Here is a 21115-nt window from a genome sequence, read left to right as displayed (position 1 = left end):
CAGCGTAGTTATGCTGAACTAATTTTCTAGTCTGTATCAGCAAAAACAATATGGAGTCCTTGTGGCATCTTAGAGACTAACAAATGTATTTGGGCATAAGCTTTCGTGGGCTAGAACTCTACTTGGCTACCACTCTAATTTTCCAGTGTAGATGAGGATTCAGTCACTTCAGATTCAGATTATGGCCCTGATTCTCAGCAGCTCTGCAGTCTCTTTACATCACTCCTCACACACAAAAGGGTTCATCTACACAGAAACCCCTCCCACCCTGTGACAGTGAGTCTCAGAGCCCAGGTTAACTGACTGGAGCTTGCGAAACTAAATATAGCTGTTGATGGAGTGAAGTCAGGGCTTCAGGATCCTTCCTCCCCCTCGCAGAGGTTCAGAGCCTGGGTTCCAGCCTGAGCCTGAACTTTGTCACCACAATTTTTAACCTCCCCCAGGCTCTGAGACACACTATTGTGAAGCTGTACCCTAAGGGTATGCCTACACTGCAATAAAAGACGTGGCATGGCCGCAGTTGGTCCAGGCTAGCTGATTCAGGCTTACAGGGCTCAGGCTGCGGGGCTATAAAATTGCAGTGCAGAAGTTTGGGCTTGGGCTGGAGCCTGAGTTCTGAGATTCTGTGAGGGGGAGGATCTCAGAGCCCAGGTTCCAGCCTGACTTTGAATGTCTATGCTGCAATTTTTCAACCTTGTAGCCCAAGCCACGCAAGCTCAAGTCAGCTGACGTGGGCTCTGAGACTTAGTGCCGTGGATTTTTAGTTGCAGTGTGGACATGACCACAAGGTCTAGAAAACAGCTAGGATTCCCCCGGCACAGGGGGATTCTCAAAGAGGTGAAGGGACAGCAAAACAGGCTTTTCCCTCTTGCAGCTGTGATTGTAGGGGCTCTGGGGGTGGTATAGGGCCCAGAAGAGCGGTGCTGTGGGAGGAAAAGTGTGTGGCTGGGGTATTCTCTGCTCCAGCTGTTCTGGGCTTGGAAGGATTAGATTTTTATTGGTAAACATCGATTTCATCACACACACAGAAACAGATAAAAAGATATTTCCACTAATAATAACCAAAATTTCGAGATAGGCAAAGTAAGAAAAATGCTGCTTGAGAACTTATTAGTGTTTGATTTAATGATATTTACATTGTATGTTTTTACATGTGACATTGACTGTTGGTGTTTTAAAGATTATAAAGCTTTAACTTTTTGAATCTGAACATCTGCTGTCATTCAATAATTATTGTCTGGACCCCCCATCCATAATGTCTCACAGCTATGAAAATTTAAACAGATTAAAATAAAAAAACTTAGAACCCATCATTTTGCATAACTGTGAAGATTTAAATCAATGAAAATTAAATATTCTTTAAAATATTTAAGAATTTATGATGGTGTCCCTAGCCTTTGTTTGCCAGAAGCTGGGAATGGGCAACAGGGGGTGGATCAGTTGATGAGTACCTGTTCCGTTCATTCCTGTGAAGCACCTGGCATTGGCCACTGTTGGAAGATGGGATACTGGGCTAGATGGACCATTGGTCTGATTCAGTGTGGTCAGTCTTACGTTCTGATAAACATTGATATTATCTGTTGAAATTATAAAAAAATAAAAGCTGAATTCTGCCAAGCCTACCAACAGGGGGCCTTGGGAAGCTGCTATAAAAACCTGCCCAGGAACTGCTCTAAATTATGCTCTAGACTGATTGGGCCCAAACTTATCCCAGAATCCAGGAGGCATGAAAGGGGCGTACAGTTGCCTTTACCTCACCTCTATGGGCTCCCGTAAGGCACAGCACAGAATGTGGGCTGTAATGACCAGTCAATGTAATTATGATCTGATGGCTCTGTGGTAGGGGTGCTGTGTGAAAAGCGCTGATGCTCTTAGTCCAGGTTGTAGTGAAGCAGGAATGAACATCACAAAAAAACAGCCCCCACAATTGGCTCTCTTGGTAGACTCAGCAAGGATTGAATGGCCAAGGAGACTGAGCGAGGCTCCCAATCTTCTGCTAATCCAGATGCCACCCTTAAAAGGAAAACAAAAACTACATTGCTTTTGAATATTTGTTGCTTATATGGTTTTAAATTATTTGCTTTGACAAAGATTATGAAGCTGAAAGACGTTCGTGAATAGAAGTGCGCGAATAGAAGATGCAGTCTTCAAAGTTTCATTTACTTTTCCATTTCCGTTACTGGTTGCTCTGGACTAGCATAGGGAAATTGGGAGAAATTAAATTTGCAGGTAAGAAATGTATCCTTCAGTGTTGCAGCTATTATTAATTTGTAGGAGACTAACAAAAAACAAAAAAAGGGGGAGAAATGTGATTTTGCACTTGTTACCTCAAAGCTCTTAATTTATGTGCAGACTACCAGTTCACTATGCATCCCAGTCAGTAACTCCTCCATGCATGAAGTTTCATGCAAGCAACATCTGCAGAATTGGGGCCTATTAGTGCCTTTGGGTATTTAATGGAACATTATTTTATGAAGAATAATGATCTTGTGGCGATAACACAGGACTGGGAGATAGAAGATCTCATCTGTAGTCCCATCTCTAGCATAGACTATTTGTGTAACCTTGGACAGGTCACTTAACTGTTCTGTGCCTCAGTTTCCCCACATGTGAAATGGAGATGATTCTTTATTGCCTTGCATTTTATGGAGTCATCTACACCTATGCAAAGAGACCGCTAGCATTTTAACCCTGCTGTTTCTCCCTTTACATAATGTAAATGACTACACAAGGGCCAAGGCAATAGAGAATCTGGCCCAGTAAGGATGGTCTAAACCTCAGTTCATTACTGTTTGTAAAGCACTTTGAGACCCTAGATGGAGGTCATCATAGAACTGCAAAGTATTATTATTTTATTGTTATCACACACAAAAATTAGCCCATCCTTACAATAACTATAGATACATTTAACATTCTTCTTGATCCTGAAATATCCATCAGTTCTGAACGTGATCTGAAACACTGATACAGTTCCGTTTTCTCAGCTGGGTAAGCCATTATCAAGCATTCCAGAGTACTGGTCACAGGCATGTGTAAGCTTTGAGAGTGATTTTCAGAGTGCTGAGCACTCAGAGCTACTTACCGGGAAATTGTGGGCACTTCACAGTTTTGAAAATCAGGCTTACTTTGTGCTGTCTCTTCATTCATCCAATTTCACACAAATGAGACATGCAGTCCTCCAATATGAAGGAGGAAAATCTCCTAATCCTAGGCCAATTAGCCTTTGAGCCTTTTAATAGCAGACAAAATGCTGAGGTTTGCAAAGCAGCCACTGACCACAGGCATGTATTTCCATGGGGTTTTATAGTATGCACATATTCTCTGCCTGTGAATTAGAATAAGGTAATTGGTCTGTTTTTATTTAATATTTCATGTATTTTTATGTGACTATGAAACTTCTGCCAAATCAGTGGTGAAAAGCAATAGGCTGGCCCTGGTAGTGTAATGGATATCATTCAAAGTAATTTTTCCAGTGGATCCCGATGTGAGTTATAAATGCTACTGACTGTACCTACTGGTGCTATCTGTGTCAACTAATTATTATGCACCTTAGAAAGATTGATCTAGAGGAAGAGTTGGCTATGTTACCACCACTCGCCTCCCTCAGGGCTTTGCTGAAGGCTGGGCTGTAAAGTGTCTGATATCACATGAGACATGCACACATTCAGAAGACCGGTCATGCAGATCAGCAGTCCTGTTTACAAGTCACACATCAAGCCGGTCTGCAAGGATTCTGCTGGAGTTTCTCCTCCTGGCCACCAGGGACAGCTATGGTGAAAGAATTGCGGACCCCCAAACTCCATCTCCCCTGCTCTTGCTGCTCCCCTGCAGGATGCAAACCATTATGGAGCTGCTGGAAGGAGGAGGTGGTTCCAGTTGGCAAGGGAGCCAGGAGTCAGGAGGAGTGGCTGGGGGAGGAGACAAGTGGGAAGCCAGCTCGGAGAAGGAGGGGGACAGTCTCAGGGGATAGGCCGAGGACAGGATGGGTGTCGGGTTGAAAGGTTGGGGGAAGCATGGGGATCAGAATGAAGCAGGAGCTGAAAGGGGACAGGGCAGGGTGGAGAAGATTAATGCAGACAAGGCAGAGTGTGGGGCGGCTTTAAGGTAACAGTGGTAAAATGGGGGCGGCTGAACCAAACTCCTCCATGCAGGCTGCTCCAGGATCTCCTAACCCTGCCCCATCAAACATTGCTCCTGGCCGAATATCACTGCTCATCCCCCCAGCAATCCCAGGTTTCTGCCAGCTTCCTAGTCCCCACATCACTCTGGTAACCCCTGCCCCGGCTCTCATCTCCGCCCCTCATCATTCCCACCCAGCTGTCTGTGGCTTGCCCAGGTGAAATTCTATGGCCTGTGGTACACAGGAGATCATAATGGCCCTTTCTGGCTTTAAAATCTATGAATCCTGTGCCTATTTCTCATCACCCTGAATGTCAGCTCAGCCCTGAATCTCAAAGTCCTGAATCTTTAATGTCCTTATGTCCTTTTCAGCAGGTATGAGTCTCATGTTCTGTTTTTTCCCCCCAGGCTTGTCTGTTAATGCACAGAAGGAACTGGGGAGCATGAGCTCTGCAAAGTTTTATAGAATCCCCGAGGGGAAGGGGCCTTACACTGTTGGCTGCACGGACCTGATGACTGATCACACGATTCAGGTATGATAGCCAAAACCTTCCTGTCACTCCCTACTTTATTTTGACGTAAGTCACAAGTCCAACATTGCAGCCTTTGTCATACTACTAGGTATTAATTAAATGAAAAGTTCCTCTGGTTCTGATAGGTGGAAATTCACCCAGGCAGAGGGGCAGGATAAAGCCTCCAGGCATTTTACTTTTTGTGAACAAAATGTTTCATATGAATTAATTCTGACAGAGGATGGCTACTGTGGCACAGGTATCGCGAGAAGTGTAAGGCTGTAATGACAGGAATATACTGTAAATCAGTCAATTTTGTCAGATACTAGGATATAGATTTTATAAACTGAAGTTGGCAGGCAAAAATGTCTGGATATAGACACTATCATTATTAACCTCCAAAACTCTGGAGAAGTTCAGAACTGAATCCTTATCTAAATCTGAGCTTTGTAGCTTGGACCCATCTCTAAGTACAATTTAAGAGCCTGATCCTGCTTTCCTAGTTAAGGCAATGCTCCTTAGCCAAGATCCTCAAAGGTATTTAGACACCAAACTCCAACTGAATTCACAGCTCACCATAGAGAATTCTTTGGAATGGGGCAGGAAAACTCTTCCTGATTGTTCCATGTGCCGTAGTGAAGGTGAGAAACGTGGTTTGCCACCCCATGGAATGAGCCAGAGGCCCTGCCCCTGATCCTGGGAGATATGCAAGACCATTCACCCAGAGCCCTCATACCTCTGGGTTCCTGGCACCTGCCCCCATCCTTCCTGGCAACTTAGCTCCAATGGAGACCCACCACCAAGGTCTCCCATGACTGCAGCTGTCCCCATCAGAAAAGTCCCCCTAGCATGGCAAATGAGGGATGATGTATAGCATTTCTGCTGTGTGTTAAAAAGTAACAATTATGGAATTTGTACCCATTTAAAAAGAAAGATTACTGCCTTCAGAATTGGTATAGAACCATAACAGAACCAAGCAATTATATCTCTCAGGTTCCCAAAAATGCAGATAAAGTATTAAGCAGTTAATGGGCCTGCAGCCCATTCAGCCTAGTCAATGCTGATTTGCATTTTCAGGTACAGTAGCCTCACAATTTTTCTACTAAGACACTCTTGCCCTTTGTTGTTGGTAGTTCCTGTAGCATTGGCATGGCATTTTTAAACTCCAAGCAAAGCTAGTATGGTAGAATTTGCTTGTAGTGATTGTGGTGAGTAGGGATCATTTGGGTATTTTTGTCTGTGAATTGTATAAGGATTTATTGTGTGCCTACATTACATAATGATTGGGTAGTTCACATGGTAGAGTTTAACTGCTTCAAATTAGCTTTCGTGCCTTTATTAGGTAAATGATCTGGATTATTAACATTCACTAAAGTCTAGATTATGAAATTTACTCACACTGGTAACCAGTTATTCACCTGAGTAATGCAATAGGGACTGTTCAGGTGAGTAACTCCTCATCACTGTCAGGGTTTTGCAATCTGTTCCTAAATAAGCCTTTGTCAAAAATGGCTCATTCATTACAGTGTGATTTGTAAATAGAAGATTCATCAGCTAAGCTCTTCATGTGCATTGGGTAATAGATCAGAAACTTAAAATTCAGGCAATCTGACACTGTTTTTAAAAGTCCAGTTTAAAATAAGTATTGTTCTTAACAGCCATCTTGCCCTATTGTTTAGGGCATTTTGCATGCACTCCTACAGTTAATTCACCAAAACACAATATAATCAGTGAGCGATTTTGAATAGTGTGCTCCAAAGTCACTTTTGTCCTAAAGAGCAAGAATGCAAACTGTACATACTTTTTATCTGATGGACACCTTCTTTATTACATTAAATTACTTGTACGTAGTCCCACCCTGTGGTCCTTGCAGAAGAAACATTCTATTGAAAAAACATACCCAATGGCATACCCAATGGCATACATGGTTCACAAGAAGAGAAAGGACCCAAAAGGAAGGAAATTGAGAGGGGAGAGAGAACAGTGGTAAGACTTTGAGAGAGAGAAAATACTACTAATAAAAATATGTATAGGGGAACAGAGACCACAGCAGATATGAAAACATCTTGAAAGAGATTGGTTTGGAGGGGAAAATAATCTGAAACACTTAACAAAGAAGAAACACTATAGAAAATTATTAATGGTAATATTTTGTATTTATGCAGCTTTCATCTGTAGCTATCAAAATGCTTTACAAAGAGGGTAAGTATCACTGTCCTCAGTTTAGACAGAGAAACTGAGGCACAGAGGAGTAATGGTCAGACAGCAAGTCAGTGCTTAAACTGTGTATAAAGGTCAGATCTCCTGACTCTCAGTCTGTGCCCTATCTGCTGGAACATATTGCCTGAAACAAGTCTGAGGGAAATGCAGGCTCTGAAGAAGTCTGAAGAAATATGATGCAGGAGGAAATAGGAAGAGAATAGGGAAAGAAGGAGAAATAAGAGAATGGAGGCAGCAAATACTCTAAAGTTAATAGAGAGTTTGCACTGTACATTTTGAAATAATGCTGTAATGGTATCCTGGGAGGGAATGTTATCTAACTTTAGCTGGATGCCAGAGATCATGTCTGTTTGGTTCCCAGGTATGAAAAATACAGTAACATTTGGTGGCAATCAAAGCTGAGCCTTTATTGTTAATTTTCTCGTTGGACTCTCTCTTACACCTTGTGGTATCATTTTAACATGTTAAACTCTTAGGTAAAAATATTTTTCTTCTTTAGCAGCTTCAGTGAGAAAATCTGTTTCTTTTTCTGATTCAATCACAGGGAAGCTTCTTTCGTCTGTATTATCCTTCACAAAATGGCACAAGTAGTGAAGAAACCAAGTGGATCCCCAGGAAGGAATATTATCGCGGACTTTCCGACTTCCTCAACGTGTACCGGATGTTAGGAGAGACAGTTTTTCAGTACTATGTTGGTAAGATGAGTTTATTTCTAATTGCCTTACCAGTGAGACATTGTGTGCTATGGTCAGTTTAGTTATGGCACCTGTATGTGAGGAATGTGTTAATACTGCAGGAGCTCAAGGGAATTTCCTTTGCAGAACTGTTTCTCCTCCTCTTCCTATGGGGCAGGAACATTCAGGTGACTGTGACTGTGACTGTATGTTTCACTGCACCACGTGCCCAAATATCACTGTCATGGGTGTCTGGGAATATTCCCAGTAGTAAGCCCCATGGGTAAAATTCATCCTTGAGCAAAGGGCCATCACTTAAGCCCTATAGGGAATCTTTTTGAAGGCACAAAGGGGAGGCTAGGTGCCCAGCTCTGATTGAAAGTCAGTAGGAGTTGGATGCCTAACTGACTTTGTGCCCTTGAAAATCTTCCCCTACAGAATTTAAGTGGGAGATAGGCCTTATGCTGGCTCTCTGTATGGGGGGGAATTTCACCCTTTGCCCGGTAATAAGTGTCTGTAGGATCAGGCTTTTTAGTGCAGAATACGAACTAAGGCCTTTACTCTTATTCTCCTTGTGTATCTCACTCAAAAATCTAATTTAAATCAATGGGACAACCTGAGGAGTAAAGCAGCTACTCAAGGTAAGGGAGGGTATCAGAACGTGTCTCAAATAAGTGGTTACATGAGAAGCCACACTAACTGCAGATATCCTTTTTTATCTAGGCTCAGTGACATGTCCTGCAAAATGGAATGCTGCTTTCAAGCCTGGAGAGAAATACCCCCTCATTATTTTTTCCCATGGACTTGGAGCTTTCCGGTAATGCTGCAGTTTGTGGCCTCAGACCACATGGGGACAAGTGACTCTCCAATGTAACTCCACTGCACCCAGTGGACTTATGCTAGGGAGGAATTTAGCCCAGGAAGTTGACAGTTCTTGAGAATGGTTTTGAACACTATTCCAGTAAAGTTGCATTGGATCCATCACAGCATTAGCTAAAACTGGTTTTAAAAACAGTGGGCCAGATCCTCAGCTGGTGTAAAGTAGTATATCTCCATGGAAATCAATGCCAATTTATAAAAACTGAGGGCCTGCTCCAATTTTGGTTTATTTATATGTTTCCCTATTTGAAAATACTTGCTTCTTAGGAGTGTTGCGAGAAAAAATTATTTAAGGTTTGTAAAGCACTTTGAAGATGTAAAGTATTGTGCACATGGTATTATTATATATAATCATTAGTTTCTCTTCCTCAAAAAATCCTCTTCAAAATGGGTGTTGGTATAAAGATAGAGAGGCTGTATGGCTTAGTGGACAGAGCACTGGACTGGGACTCAGGAGACCTCAAAGGGATTCCTGGCTGAGCCGCTGGGTGACCTTAGGCAAGTCACTTCCCTCTCCCGTGCCTCAGTTTCTCCATCTCCTTTCTCAAACACTTTGAGTTCTATGCATGAAAGCACCATATCAGAGCTAGAAATTATTATTATTCCTGTGGGACTTTGAAAATGTTGTACAGACTTCCACATAAAAATCAGTCCCTTAGTAACTTGAGAAAGAAAGGAGGCATTGATCTACAATGTACAATATTAAATTAGGTGTAGTACAAGCATGGCCTATATGTTATTTCAGGAGCAAGGTATTGAAACTATGTGTATTTAAGCAGTGTATTATTTTGATTTCAGGACTATATATTCTGCTATCTGCATTGAGATGGCATCTCAGGGTTTTATAGTTGCTGCTGTGGAGCATAGGTATGTATAGTACATCTGCTTCTTTGGGTTAGAAGAGGCGAACAGTTATTTCACAAAGTCCTATGCTTATCATTTGATCTTGCAAGGTGCTGTGTGCAAAACCTGAGACCTTCTGAAATTTGAAAAACATTTATTTGACTGGAAGAGATCATTTTTCTCAGCAACGTCTTTAGTCTAAAAGATGCAAAAAGAATGTCGTGTTTATTGTACAGGATAACTTGGATTTATTTTCAAAGACTAAAATAGTATTAATTTTCTTCAAAACCCATGTAACTCCCATAGCTCAACTCTCAATCTAAACAAAGAGCAAGTTACTTGAATTCTTTGACTAGGGGAGCTGGCAGTAGTCCATGTAATTTTTTTTAAATGCTCTATTTGTGGCTGTTTAATATTAGATTCCGGCAAAACAAGGTCTGTTTTCTTTTCATTTAGACTTTATTATATACATTCAATTATAATGCTGCTCTAGTTATTTTCTTGATGCCAGGAGCCAGTCTTTCTTGATAGGGGGTGAAATCCTAACCCCATTGAAATCAGTGGCACTAGTCCCATTAACTTCATTCGAGACACAATTTCAGCCCTGAAGTCCATGTGGGTTGAGTACTGTTGGCATGAGTGTGAACTAGCCTTCACAAGTAACTTTTTTTCTGTATTATAGAGATAAATCCTCTTCTGCTACTTATTACTGTAAAGAAAATCCTGTTTCTGAAGCACGAGAAGAGGCTACAGAAAATCCGGAAGAGGAATGGATCTTCTACAGAAAACTAAACCAAGGTGAACAGGAATTTCCTTTACGCCACCAACAGGTATGTGTTGTGGAATGCTGATCTAAAAACTGAGGAAGATGCAATCTATCACCCAATAGGTGCCAAGGGATAGATTAAAGCTGACATATTTGCAAGGCCACTAACCCATCAGACTTCCTACCTCAGGCCAGGTCTACACTACAGACTTTTACCAGCATAGCTATGTTGCTGAGGAGTGTGATGAGGAATGATTTGTGACTGACAGAGCTGAGCTGGCAAAAGCGCCTAACATAGATGTGGTTATACCAGCACAGCTGTGCTTTTGGCAGTATATTTTGCTCAGAGGTGGGGGACGGAGGGAGGCCTCGAATAAGCTATCCCAGCAAAAGAGCAGCTTTGCTGACATCCCCACACTAGGAGTGCTTAACAGGTATCGTATACCCATATAGTTATACCCACACAGCCTTCCAAGTATGGAGCTGGCCGCAGAAGCATGCCAGCAGTTTTTCTCCTGTGTTCCAATCCCCACTTAAGTCAGCAGAGGTCTTTCCATTGACTTCAATAGGCTTTGGATGAGGTCCTTAGTGAGTCTCTGGTGACAGTGTGCACACCAATGAGGCAACAACTGACCTCTCATATATACATCCAATATCCTGTTTGTGAGCCTAAATTCACGCCAGTTAGAGAAACATTGGGAATAACCTGCCGAGTTACTGCCTATTGGAATGATCTCTCTGGTGGAGCTCAGCAGGTGTTTCTTTCAGGGATTCATAGCGATTCCAGCGGCACATAGGCCTCATGCTGGCCATACACAGTGGGGCGAATTTCACCCTCACATAGAAAGCTGGTTCCAAAGAAAGAGAGAGATTATTTTTCTTGATTGGTAAAATATAAAAATCAAAAGGAATACAAAAACATCCTACAACCCTCATTAGGTAACGGGTATACAACACAAGAAGGGCTCTCTGATCGGTTCCCACTGAGGGCTTGTCTAGATGAAGACAAACAGCATATTGACACACTTTAAAGCTCCAGTATAGACAGGGCAAGTTGTACTGTGTTACGAATTATACCTGGTAGGACACGCACACAACTGCTGCGAATTACACCTGGTAGGTCACGCACACAAATGCTGCGAATTATACCTGATAGGACACGCACAGTTCAAATCTAGGCTGAGGCACATAAACAAAGTCCACAACTGCAGAGTTCCCAAAAGACACTAAGTTTATTACGCTCGAGCGTGGTGCCCCCCTGCTAGCCAGGAGGGGACCCCGAATACAGATTATACAAAGGTTATATACTTTTTAGCAAAGCATGTTGCCCTCGTGCATCGGAAACCTTAGCCAATAAACAAACCCTTGTCTTATCTACCACCTATCCCTGCTTGGTGCATTCCTCCTGCTAAACTAGTATGTTAATTACACAGCATGGTCCTAAAGCCATGCATCAGTAACTTTTATTATCCGGATGGGAGGCCTCACATCAAAGGCCAGGAAATAGGGAGTTAGAGACTGACAAAAAACAGATACTGGGAGTCAAGGCAGGCTGGAGACGAGGAGGATTTTCACAGGGATGCGGTGTCTAAGGAACACTCCTCCTGGTGCATGATGTGCTTCCTTTTAGACAATGGTGGGCCCCAAACCAAAATGGAGTCACATGTGCTAACTTTTCCTTAACAACTGTAACACGATAGCTCATTCAGGTGAACCCCACAAGAGAGACAAGGGATCATCTGGACCAGCCAAGTTTTAAATACATCTTTCATCCAAGTCCTGACAAGCCTGCTCCTGAAAAGTACTGAGTCTATGGGAGTTGCTCTCATGGGGCTAAATTAACTCTTGTGCAGAGTAAGCTCAAGGCCACTGGCACTTCAGTCCTCAGGGCCAAATTCTCTGCTGGTTTAAACTGGTACAGCTCCTTTCATTTTTTTCTATTTATGGATCCAAGCTCCAGTTCTGCAAAGTGCTTATCTTTGAACATGAGCGTAATCCCAATGACTTGAAGCCCTAGATGTTTCTAAGATTTTTTTCTAAGTGTTTTAACTGAATGTCTGGCAGCTTGTTTTTTCTGTCCAGAAGGATAATTGTTGTTTTTTTATCTATGTCTAGTTGCAGCAGAGAACAGAGGAGTGTATCAAAGCTCTTGACCTCATTCTTGATATTAATTCTGGAAAACATGTAGTGAATGTACTATCTTTAAACTTCGATTGGACTCTCTTAAAGGTGAGTGAAGAGATCTAGACTCCTTTTAATAATAGCCTGACTGCCTTTCTGTTTTCTCTTTCTGTGATCCCCACATCAGCCAACCATATTAGTTGTATGACTGTTTCATCTCATGTGATCCTGAAGCTGTGTTTTTATAGCTGCTATCTTTCTATTTCCATTCTAGTAGTCTCTAGCTTTTAAAATAGATATGCCGTAATGACTAAAAGTTGGGAAAGGAACGTTCCTCACAGCATCTTGATTTCTTTTACAGGGTTCTATTGATAGTGACAGAATAGCTGTGATGGGACACTCTTTTGGTGCTGCTACAGCCATTGAGGCTCTAAGCAAAGAAGCTAGATTCAAGTAAGTATCATAAAGCAAAGGCAAGTCCCAGGCTTTGGGATGGCATCGAACTGCATTTAAGCTTTTTGCTTTTCTTGGCTATGCTGAGATCTCATTTAACTAGTACTAACTGTAATGATTACAGCAATTGTAAAGAAAATGGCTTTGCTTACTAGGGACAATTTTTTCCTTACTTACCCCCTGCTTCTGTGAGCTCCAGGGAGCCAGAACATCTGAAACAGACTCACATGCTTTCTCATTTCTTGGTACCCTGTGGAAGCGTCTCTGCCAGAGCTTCACGGGGCCAGGGACAGGACTGAGTGGAACATCGGCCTGCTCCCCGCCATACCAAATGGATTTCCAGTCTGCAATGAAAGCACGCTATCCCTTCAGGAATTCTTATAGCCTATTTATCCATGTACACTGTAACTCAAAGCATACTGAGACCACCCTATGAACCATTCTATGTCAGTGATATGATCGCATAGCTCCTTTTTTGCAGGTGTGGCATTGCTCTGGATGCATGGATGCTTCCTCTAGATGATGAAGTTTATACCAGGGTCCGCCAGCCATTGTTGTTTATCAACTCAGAAAAATTCCAGTGGGCTTCAAATGTTTTAAAGATAAAGAAACTTTACTCCACTGGCACAGAAAGAAAAATGATCACTATCAAGTAAGTATTACAGCACTATAGTCCTGTTTTCTTCTCTAGAGACTGGATTCTTTGCTTGTAAAATCTACAGGAGGAAAATTACAGGCTTCTGAGGAGAGTTGGTGGTTTACCTGTGGGAATCTAGCAGTGCCAGTTATTACAACCTCACCAGAAGTATTTACCATGCAAGGCATTTTCGTTTTCAAATCTCTTCATATAGAAGTCTGGCGTCAAAGCAAAGGGCTTTGTGCACCAAATCAATACAGACTTCCAACCAAAGATGCAAGATATCTGTTCTACTGTATTCAGGTTCTTATGCTGTGCCCATCATCTGTGTAACCTGGCTGTGAGAATGGGGGCTAGAGTAGCAACTGGAGCCCATTGTGCAACACCCAGGTGGAATTTGTGACCCGTGGATCTGCATACCCCAGCCACTTCCCCGGCCTACTCACAAATCCTTTCAATTGAAGTTAGGTGCTTAAATACTTCTGTTTGAACTGGGCCATGTGACTTGCCCAAGGCCATAAAAAAAAAGTCCTTTTTGAGGCCTTCACCTCTCCTAAGCAGAGAACACCTCTGTAGCCAGTACTTAAGAGAAATGCCTGATCCATTCACTGGCACAGATGGCCCTGAAGGTGATGGGATGGAGAAAAATATAAGAATCCCACACAAGGGGTGTGTATTCCTTCAGTGACACAGAGAACAAGGATGTTGATAAACTGGAGAAGGTTCAGAGAAGAGCACAAGATTGATTAGATTAGAAAAAACATGCCTTATAGTGATAGGCTCAAGGACAATGGTGGGCAACCTGTGGCCCATCAGGGTAAGCTGATTGCGGGCTGCGAGACATTTTGTGGACATTGACCGTACATAGGCACGGCCCCCCACAGCTCTCATTGGCCGTGAACGGTGAACCATGGCCACTAGGAGCTGCAGGGGGGCCATGCCTGCAGATGGTCAACGTCTGCGAAATGTCTCGCGGCCCGCAATCAGCTTACCCTGATGGGCTGCATGCAGCCGTGGGCCGCAGGTTGCCCACCACTACTCAAGGAGCTCAATCTATTTAGCCTAACAAAAATTAAGAGGTAACTTGATCACAATCTATAAGTATCTACATGTGGAACAAATATTTGATAAAGGGATCTTCAGTCCAGCAGAGAAAGGTACAACATGATCCAGTGACTGAAAGTTGAACCTAGACAAATTTGGACGAAATAAGGCATACATTTTCAACAAGGGTAATTAACCATTGGAACAATTTACTCCAGGCCATGGATACTCCATCACTAGCATTTAAATCAACACTGGATGTTTTTTCTAAAGATATGCTCTAGGGATTTTGCGGGGGAAGTTCTGTGGCCTGTGTTATACTGGAGGTCAGACTGGATGATCCCATGATCCCTTCTGGTCCAGGAATCTGTGACTCTATTAACAGTTTCAAGGGTCCTTCAGGGGGCATTTGGAGGCTGTGGGGAGCAGATCCAGTTAATACGATTATTTGGATCCACTAGACAACACATCCCAACCAACTGGGCAAGAACTGTGAGGGGCAGAGGATTATTGCTGCCCTAAGGATCTCAGATTCATACACAAAACTGCAGTCCTTGACTTCAAGGCTAGTCATGTAGACATGTACCTCAACACAGAATTTACCCTTAGGGTTCTTCCTACACTTGAAAGCTATTCCAATTAAGGCAGGTTTCGAATTTAACAAATAAAAGCTATTCCCAAATAACAGAGTATGGAAAAGCCCTGAAGCAGCAGTAGCAATAGAGGAATACAAGTCTCCTATCCCAATTAAGTATATAATCCATGATTATCTTTGCAAATGACTTGATTTACATGCATTACCTTTTATTGCAAAACTGCCTTCCTGTGAACTCATTTAAAACTGTCTCTTTTCTGTTTACAGGGGATCAGTACATCAGAGTTTTCCAGATTTTACCTTCCTGGCTGGTACCATTGTTGGAAAGATTTTCAAATTAAAGGGAGAAATAGACCCAAACATAGCTATAGATATTAGCAACAAAGCTTCATTAGCCTTCTTGCAGAAACATTTAGGTGAGTAGCAGTATTAAAAGGTAGTTTTGTTTAAAAGGCTCAGGTGACCATTAAGACGGATATGACTAAGCGTTAATCAACTCTTTATTGCTATGCAGCCCCTCAAACTAACCCACCATTTTCTATAGGACAAAAATTAAAATGTGAATTATCTCAGTACCTGCTGACCTGCCCCTTGCTGAAAATGTGTGAATACTTTGACAGTTGACTCTTTTCTCTGGGTTTGTAACTTGACTGTAAAAAGTTTCTCCCAGCTGCAAGATCGGGTTAAAGTGCCTCAAGTTAGGAACATTTAAATTTTCTTCATTTTATTCATTTTTAATTTATGAGATGTGTAAATAGTTTAAAGTTTCCCCACTTCACATTTTATTTTGTTCCAACATCTTCCAAACCAGTTTGATTTAAAAGATGAAATTGGCAAGTAATTACCTCATTATCTGGTAGTTTGATTTTAATAATTTTTGCATTTGTCTCCTTCAGACAGTTGTTGTTTTTGGTCACATTTGTTTTGCTTCCATGTTTCACAGGTCTGGAGAAAGGTTTTGATCAGTGGGACGCTCTCCTGGATGGCGAAGGTCATAATGTCATTCCCGGAACCAACATTGATCTACCCTCAACTCAGCCTGAATCACTAGAATGAAGAAACTGATAAACAGTGCTTTAGTATGCACGGTATTAAGTCTTCAACAAGATCTTACTTAGAAGTCTAGTACGGCTGGCCAGCTACTTCCCACAGCTCCAGCGTATTTTTTGTTCTTACTTATCAAGACAGGTGACTGTGAGGCAATCTCATTGCACGCTGATAAAAGAGTTGCAGGGGTTTAAATTCATACCAGCCTATAAACTTGTTATTGAAAATACTGTAAAACTTTTGCTTTCTACAAATTAAATATTAAATCAGTTATTAGATCGATGTCTGACTCTAAATTAGGAAAGAAGCAGTGTTGCCTAGTGTTTACAGCAGGTGACTTTCATTCTGGCAAGAGTTTGGGCAAAATGTTTATCCTCTCTGTTCTTCAGCATCTCCATCTTTAACATGGAGACAATACCTAACCAGCATATCAGATGCTTTGAGCTCTCCAGCTGTAGAGTGCTACATAAGTATTGAGGGGGGAAAAAAATTACTAGACCTAAGTTAGCCTGACTTCAAGAATATCAAATGGGAAGCCCTGACTCAGTTTCTTAAGAGTCTGATCCTAAATGAAGATAGATTTTACAAAATATTTCCACCAGCACCCCTGGAAGCCTCTTGAGAGCATACAGTGTGTATGGTAACACCCATTGTTTCATGTTTTCTCTGTATATAAAATCTCCCCACTGTATTTTCCACTGCGTGCATCCGCTGAAGTGAGCTGTAGCTCTCGAAAGCTTATGCTCAAATAAATTGGTTAGTCTCTAAGGTGCCACAAGTACTCAGTTTCTTTTTGCGGATACAGACTAACACGGTTGCTACTCTGAAAACTCTTGAGAGCACTTGTTCTTGGGAGAGTTCCTGTAAGACTTCTGGAAGTTTGGCTCTTCTTATGAGGTTTCAGTTCCATGGGAACTGCAAACTGAAAGAAGACTCCTTCTAGTTTTGGATTTAACCCAGAACCAAAATTGCAAGGACAGATTGGGATCTAGGGACTTTAATCACAGTCCTGCCTCCTAAAATTCAAACCAGTTTGGATTGTAGGTGCCACATATGGTATATTTAGTAGTTAATAACTGATTCTGTTTTTTAGAAGCCACACTGCACATGCTTAAGCATTCCTGCCATGCTTTAGGAAACTAAAACTGCAAACAAATTAGCTGAAATGTTTTCCCTCAATGACAGACAATGCAAGACTAGCAGAATTTCTTGTCAAGATTACAAAGCACAGGGAGCACTTAGGTGCTTTGGAAAATCCAACCCAAGTGACACAGGAGCACAAGTCCCCTAAAAGTCAATGGGATTTTGCACCTTCTCCATCCAGCTTTTGCCTGCTTTGTAATCATCAGTTGGGGATGAGGCTGATACGGGAGGGAAAATTGAACTCTCAAGGCAATGTAGTCTTCATCTTTAAGAGTAATTCTTTTGTCTTCACATACATTTACCTGCTTTGTACAAATGCCATCTCAACCTACTGTGACATGCACTATTGCATTTCGGGATGCTTTTTTACATGTCATAAGCAAACTGTAGCCAGGTTCCAGGACAGTGGAAGTTTTCTGACCTTGTGCGTGCCCTTGCAATACAAATCTATGTTTTCAACAATAAACAAGCTCTTGAGCTGGAATTTGCTGAACAAGGGAAATAGAAACGTTTATTTTTAAACTACATTCTAAGCTACATTATCTCCAACTTAAAATTGTGCTTACTTCCCTACAAGGGGTCATTTTGGGTCTGTTAGAACTCAGGAGCTCTCCCTTTTAACTCCCCACAAATAAACACCTCCCCCCCTCATAGAATCACTGTTCTGGCAAAGGACAACTGAACTCCTTTCATAGAGCCATTAGCAGTCAGAGGAAGAGAGCTTTACGACCATGTCTACTGCACAGATAGAGTACTGTTCCTCCTCAGTGGAGAACCTGTGGAGTGGTGGTTAGGGACTATTTAGAAAAGCTGAACGTGCACAAGTCCATGGAGCCGGACGAGTTGCATCCGAGAGTGCTGAAGGAATTGGCGGCTGTGATTGCAGAGCCATTGGCCATTATCTTTGAAAACTCGTGGCGAACCGGGGAAGTCCCAGATGACTGGAAAAAGGCTAATGTAGTGCCAATCTTTAAAAAAGGGAAGAAGGAGGATCCTGGGAACTACAGGCCAGTCAGCCTCACCTCAGTCCCTGGAAAAATCATGGAGCAGGTCCTCAAAGAATCAATCCTGAAGCACTTGCATGAGAGGAAAGTGATCAGGAACAGCCAGCATGGATTCACCAAGGGAAGGTCATGCCTGACTAATCTAATCACCTTTTATGACGAGATTACTGGTTCTGTGGATGAAGGGAAAGCAGTGGATGTATTGTTTCTTGACTTTAGCAAAGCTTTTGACACGGTCTCCCACAGTATTCTTGTCAGCAAGTTAAGGAAGTATGGGCTGGATGAATGCACTATAAGGTGGGTAGAAAGCTGGCTAGATTGTCGGGCTCAACGGGTAGTGATCAATGGCTCCATGTCTAGTTGGCAGCCGGTATCAAGTGGAGTGCCCCAAGGGTCGGTCCTGGGGCCGGTTTTGTTCAATATCTTCATAAATGATCTGGAGGATGGTGTGGATTGCACTCTCAGCAAATTTGCGGATGATACTAAACTGGGAGGAGTGGTAGATACGCTGGAGGGGAGGGATAGGATACAGAAGGACCTAGACAAATTGGAGGATTGGGCCAAAAGAAATCTGATGAGGTTCAACAAGGATAAGTGCAGGGTCCTGCACTTAGGATGGAAGAACCCAATGCACAGCTACAGACTAGGGACCGAATGGCTAGGCAGCAGTTCTGCGGAAAAGGACCTAGGGGTGACAGTGGACGAGAAGCTGGATATGAGTCAGCAGTGTGCCCTTGTTGCCAAGAAGGCCAATGGCATTTTGGGATGTATAAGTAGGGGCATAGCGAGCAGATCGAGGGACGTGATCGTTCCCCTCTATTCGACATTGGTGAGGCCTCATCTGGAGTACTGTGTCCAGTTTTGGGCCCCACACTTCAAGAAGTGGATAAATTGGAGAGAGTCCAGCGAAGGGCAACAAAAATGATTAGGGGACTGGAACACATGAGTTATGAGGAGAGGCTGAGGGAGCTGGGATTGTTTAGCCTGCAGAAGAGAAGAATGAGGGGGGGATTTGATAGCTGCTTTCAACTACCTGAAAGGGGGTTCCAAAGAGGATGGCTCTAGACTGTTCTCAATGGTCTCAAGTTGCAGTGGGGGAGGTTTAGATTGGATATTAGGAAAAACTTTTTCACTAAGAGGGTGGTGAAACACTGGAATGCGTTACCTAGGGAGGTGGTAGAATCTCCTTCCTTAGATGTTTTTAAGGTCAGGCTTGACAAAGCCCTGGCTGGGATGATTTAACTGGGAATTGGTCCTGCTTCGAGCAGGGGGTTGGACTAGATGACCTTCTGGGGTCCCTTCCAACCCTGATATTCTATGATTCTATGACCTAGGGCAGGCCATTGGCCCTGATGCAGTGATAAAATTTCATTTTTAAGAATGCCAAGCGGTCATTTGTGTTATGGACATGAGTTCCCCAGCCACATTACCCCTACTAGAGATGGTCTATTCCCAGTTCTGCCCATGGCATTGCCACCTTCCCCTTGCTCCCATCCTTCCATTCGGCACAAGTAATTGACACACATACTTCCTAGTCAGTACCCATTAGGTTGATATATTTAGAATACTACAGTGGCAATAACATCTGCATGATCAGCCACTGCCCTTTCCCTTCTAGCTTCCCTAGAAGGCATCATCGGACAGTTTTGTTTCCATAGCTGTGGCAAGGAGTGGCTATAGTACTCTTAGGCTATGTCCACGCTACGGACCTTACAGCAGCACTGCTGTACCGCTACAGCTGTGCTGCTGTGAGGTCTCCCGTGAAGCCGCTCTTTGCCAGCCGGAGAGCGCTCTTGCCGGCATAATTAAACTACCCCCAACAAAGCAGCATTAGCTGCGTGAGCAGAAGTTCCCCTGCTGACATAGCGCTGTCCACAGCACTTTTGCCGGTGAAACTCATGTTTGTCAGGGGTGTGGGTTTTTTTCCCCACACCCCTGAGAGACAAAAGTGGTAGTGTAGACATAGCCTTAGGCATTCTCACCACTAGCAGCCTTATGCTGCTTATGCTATTACCAGTGTTGCTACTTGCCGTGTCTAGGTGAGACAGTAGGCATGGGAAAGCACTTGATAGACCTTTTAGAAGCCGCTGTGCAGCTCTGATCTTCAGAAGAAGCGATCTCCATAAGTAATTATCAACATGGAGAGATGGGTGGACAAAGCCACGGTCCTAAGATCTTGTTTTGTCTACAGGTGGAGCAAAATTAAATCAACTTTCAAGAAGAGTTTAATAAGACTCCTAATCTTAAGAATAAACATTGCAAAATGTTGCCCCCTTTAACCATAGTTCATTTGATTCTAATGTTTATATACAGCGTACAGCAGAATTAGCATTTGTAAGATACTGCAATGAAGTTTTAGAAATACATTTAACAGTATTTTTTTCAATAAAACCACCTCCCTCCAGGCCCATTTTTATGAATTTACTAACATACTGTAGAATAAGCCCCGTTACCAACAGCATAAAGATTTACCAAAGAGATTCAAACAAACAAAAAGTGACAAGTGGGATTTTCCATAGTATTTAAGGAACAAGTCCCACTGACTGTCAATGGGACTTGTGTTCCTAAATCACAATTGCATGGAAAAATCCTACAGCTTTGTGGAGAATCTACCTTACCTGATTATGGCACAAAACAGGTTTTAATCTTAATCTTACCAACCTTGTGAGAATTCTGACATATTACTCATAGCATAGCAGTGTCCTTTGCCTCTAAGAGAAAATGGTAATATCTAATGAAACTTGCTCTGTTCCATAGCAATTTCCACACATGCAACAGAAAAAGTTTATTTCATTCACTGTGCTTACAATTCTGTTTGAAGGTTTTGTTCCTACTTGTAAAGTGAGAACAAGCAAGTCAGTACTTTTGCATACACATTTCCAGTGTTTGGAAACGTTTAGAACAGTGCCAGATGTTGGAACTGGATAATGGGGGATGAATCACCCAAATTGCCCTGTTCTGTTCACTCCCTCTGCAGCACATGGCACCAGCCACTGTTGGAAGAGGATACTGAGCTAGATATATGAGGGAATTCTGCGCCAAAAAGTTAAAAATTCTG

At 42.6% G+C, this 21115-nt stretch overlaps 1 protein-coding gene across 2 annotated transcripts in view; it reads left to right on the top strand.

Annotated features, from left to right (window-relative positions):
* Nucleotides 1-16688, top strand: part of PLA2G7 (phospholipase A2 group VII) — a 30940-nt gene extending 14252 nt beyond the window's left edge. The window contains exons 2-12 of one of the 2 annotated variants that reach the window (XM_073335799.1): nucleotides 2092-2229; nucleotides 4528-4652; nucleotides 7396-7546; nucleotides 8249-8342; nucleotides 9203-9271; nucleotides 9930-10077; nucleotides 12129-12242; nucleotides 12496-12587; nucleotides 13069-13239; nucleotides 15131-15279; nucleotides 15807-16688. In XM_073335799.1, coding sequence (XP_073191900.1) covers nucleotides 2139-2229; nucleotides 4528-4652; nucleotides 7396-7546; nucleotides 8249-8342; nucleotides 9203-9271; nucleotides 9930-10077; nucleotides 12129-12242; nucleotides 12496-12587; nucleotides 13069-13239; nucleotides 15131-15279; nucleotides 15807-15919 — 1317 coding nt within the window. In that variant the 5' untranslated portion in view covers nucleotides 2092-2138 and the 3' untranslated portion in view covers nucleotides 15920-16688. The remainder of the gene's footprint in view (nucleotides 1-2091; nucleotides 2230-4527; nucleotides 4653-7395; nucleotides 7547-8248; nucleotides 8343-9202; nucleotides 9272-9929; nucleotides 10078-12128; nucleotides 12243-12495; nucleotides 12588-13068; nucleotides 13240-15130; nucleotides 15280-15806) is intronic. The other variant, XM_073335800.1, reaches the window with a different exon arrangement.
* Nucleotides 16689-21115: the final 4427 nt, after the last annotated feature.

Source organism: Lepidochelys kempii, chromosome 3, assembly GCF_965140285.1.
Source record: "Lepidochelys kempii isolate rLepKem1 chromosome 3, rLepKem1.hap1, whole genome shotgun sequence".
NCBI lineage: Eukaryota > Metazoa > Chordata > Testudines > Cheloniidae > Lepidochelys > Lepidochelys kempii.
The sequence above is the reverse complement of the archived record's forward strand: the minus strand, read 5'-3'. Positions and strand labels throughout refer to the sequence as shown.